Here is a 2,985-nt window from a genome sequence, read left to right on the forward strand (position 1 = left end):
TCTTTATATTATATGCTTAATTTCTTTTGTTTAACTAATCAACAATGTAAACGTATTTTTATTACTTAGAAAATTATATAAAATTGACCAAAAGTACCAAAAACGGTAACATATTACTCCATTGCAAATACATGGTAAAAATGTGGACCAGGTGATTAAAAATAATATACGACAAAGACTTATATAATACTCCACAAATATGAACATCTAATACATACTCTGAGATAATATATCCTATATATATCTAAGTCCAACAACCTTTTCTTTTCCTATTTCTCTAACATTCCATTTCCTGACAAAAGTATAAAGAGCCTTTCACACTTTTCCGGATCAAAATTTCCTCACATTTGGAGGAGAAGATGAAATTAACCCCTTCCACATTTGTTCAATCTCTTTCAGAAACTTGAATGTGAAATCCATCTGGAAACTGCAATCCGGGAGTTCGTAGAATATTTCCTCCTTTGATCGGATCCCATCTGTTGCACGCAAAACATATCAGTTCCTAATGAAGTCCGAGGTTTTTAAAAGAGTTGTATGATGCGATTTCTTACTTGTATTTGGTGACAAGGCAATGTAGAAACACGGCCATTTGCACCTTCGTGAAGTCCGTTCCCACACAGAACCTCATTCCCCCTCCAAACGCCATGAAGTTTTTCGAGGCCCCATTCGTGTCAATTCCCTGCACGTTCGAAATTAGTACAATTTATATACGGTAAAGTAATGTTATGCTGCACACGCGTTGTGTATGTGTACTTGCCTCCCACCGCCATGGATTGAAGTCAAGGGGGTCCTTGTACTTGCTCGGGTCCAAGTGCACAGCCGGTGGGCAAACCATCACGGCCCACCCGGCTGGAATAGTATACCCTACACCATTACAAACAACCATGTTTCACTACTATCCATATAAGAGTAAGACCAACACACACGGGTCGAAACGAGAGCTGATCCACACCTTTAAATTTGGTCTCTCTCAATGTCTTCCTGAAAATCCCAGGCACTATATTTGCAAGCCTCACTGTTTCATTGATCACCTGCACTTCCAAATTCCAAATTCTCAACTAAACTCAAACACATCAATCACAACATTTCCATGGCAAATTACAAACACCTGAAATGTGAATTTCATAGACTTGTAGTCACTCCATGTTAGCCCAGAATCTGCATCCCCCTTCTGTTTAATAATCGCGTCGTGCTCTTCCTACATTGCAAACAAGTAGTAATAAACTAGAGCAATGGTACTAGAATTGTAGTAGTATCAAATAATGAACTCACTCACCCTCAGTTGCTTCAAAACCAAAGGATGATCTGAGAGAAGCTTCGTAGCAAGAGTGAGAGCCAAAGAAGTGGTCTCAAAGCTAGCGAAAAGCAACACAAACATCAAATCCAATGCAATGGCCTCTGTCAGCACGGTGTCCTCCCTCTGCAGCTCCTCCAACACATAGTCGAAGAAATCGCCTTGCACTTTCCTTGGCCTCTCCCGCCTCTCCTGCAGCATGTTCTTCAGCAACCTCATCGCCTGCTTCCTCCCCTGATCACACACACATTAAAACACAACTCATTTTTCGTCGCTCTGCACAATCAAGACTGGTAGGTGCAGAAACATACCTTTAAGCATTTGTGATAGGCTGTTCCAGGAATGTCAAGTGGAAATGAGATCAAGCCTTGTATGAAAGCTACAAAGCTTTCCCTCAGATTCTCAGAAGACGATTCGGAATCATAGCTGATCAGCTTCTTTGCTGTGAGGTCAAAGATCATCTGCCAAAAATCAAAAGCAACAAAAATGAGTTAAACTGAAGCTAAGCTTGATTGATTTTGATGTTTTTCCTCATCACCAATCACCTTTGCAGTTGCTTCCTTGACATCAACAACACCCTCCATAGACCATCTCTTCAAGCTCACGTTGGCGGCCTGCTCGACATCCAGAAGCATCTTCTTCAAGCTCTCGGGGCCGAAGAGCTTGAGCACCATGTTCTTGAGGTACTTGTACATGAATCCATGCAATGAGCCAACATTCTGCCTCCCAAATATCTCTGTGAATGTGTCTGGATACCAGCTCTGGAACAGCTGCCCCTCTTGCTGGAAAACCAGGTAATTGAGATCTGCATCCGTCGAGACTATCACCGGCCTTCCCACCAAGCTAGTCTTGAACACAGGTCCATATCTGATTCACCAGCATTGTCAAATAGTTACTACTACATAATAATACATGAATGACTTCACGATTGATTGGCTACCTTTGCATCCTGTCCTTGACAAAAGGAGGAATGCCAAAACTAGTGTTTTGGGAAAAGAAGCTGAAGGATTCTCCAAGAAGAGGCCAGCCCATGGAACCAGGTGGGAGTACTCCATTGCACCTTGGATTTCTCCAGCTGTAGAGCCAGTTTAGTAAGGCTATGATCAATATCACTATCACATACACAAGTGGTGGAAACATTGCAATTTTTCTTCTTATTCTTCCTCTTCTTCTTCTTCTTCTTCTTCTTCTTCTTCTTCTTCTTCTTGAAAGAGAGAGAGAGAGAGAGAGAGAATGGTGAAGATGAGGAATGAGTTTCCAGGAAGAAGAGATGAGGAGAGAAGTTATGTATGTGATAGTATTAAAATGGGAAGGGTGGTGGTGGCTTAAATAAGGGGGGCAGAGAATCTGGAACTAGTTTTAAATAAGTGAAATTATACAAAGCCATTTTGTCTACACACAAACTCCTTATCCTTTGTCAACACCTTCATAAAATATGCCCCAAAGCCTAGCTAGCATGACGGTGAGTCTTACACTTGAAGGATACTAATTACATCTCTATTAAAATATACTATAGTATATAATATACATACTTACGCGCTAATATAATGCATTACAAATAGTATAAACTATAAATGGTTCAGGGTAAATGCAATATGGGATACTACATTATACATACAACATCAAGTTTGATCATATATAAGTATATACCTCACAACTTCTCAATGGTGAAAATTAAACATAGACTATTA

The 2,985-nt window shown here is 40.3% G+C and overlaps 1 protein-coding gene across 1 annotated transcript; it reads right to left on the reverse strand.

The window, feature by feature from the left end:
* Positions 1-155: 155 nt before the first annotated feature.
* On the reverse strand, positions 156-2,571 carry CYP87A2 (cytochrome P450, family 87, subfamily A, polypeptide 2). Its single transcript, XM_048087898.2, has 9 exons — positions 2,235-2,571; positions 1,840-2,161; positions 1,606-1,755; positions 1,277-1,528; positions 1,109-1,198; positions 953-1,031; positions 758-864; positions 552-679; positions 156-476 (listed from the first exon to the last, which is right to left on the reverse strand). Exons 1-9 carry the CDS (start codon positions 2,432-2,434, stop codon positions 386-388), a joined length of 1,419 nt encoding a protein of 472 aa, XP_047943855.1. The 5' UTR covers positions 2,435-2,571; the 3' UTR covers positions 156-385.
* Between the last annotated feature and the right edge of the window lie 414 nt (positions 2,572-2,985).

The sequence above is a fragment of the Salvia hispanica genome, chromosome 5, assembly GCF_029641045.1.
Source record: "Salvia hispanica isolate PSC_SH4W2 chromosome 5, Shi_PSC_v1, whole genome shotgun sequence".
NCBI lineage: Eukaryota > Viridiplantae > Streptophyta > Magnoliopsida > Lamiales > Lamiaceae > Salvia > Salvia hispanica.

Excerpts from the sequence above, each read along its gene's own strand:
- CYP87A2 (XM_048087898.2), bottom strand. The coding sequence starts at position 2,434 with ATGTTTCCACCACTTGTGTATGTGATAGTGATATTGATCATAGCCTTA. Across the intron at positions 1,756-1,839 it reads TCAAGGAAGCAACTGCAAAG|ATGATCTTTGACCTCACAGC; the intron begins GTGATTGGTGAT and ends GATTTTTGGCAG. Across the intron at positions 477-551 it reads TGCCTTGTCACCAAATACAA|ATGGGATCCGATCAAAGGAG; the intron begins GTAAGAAATCGC and ends TGCGTGCAACAG.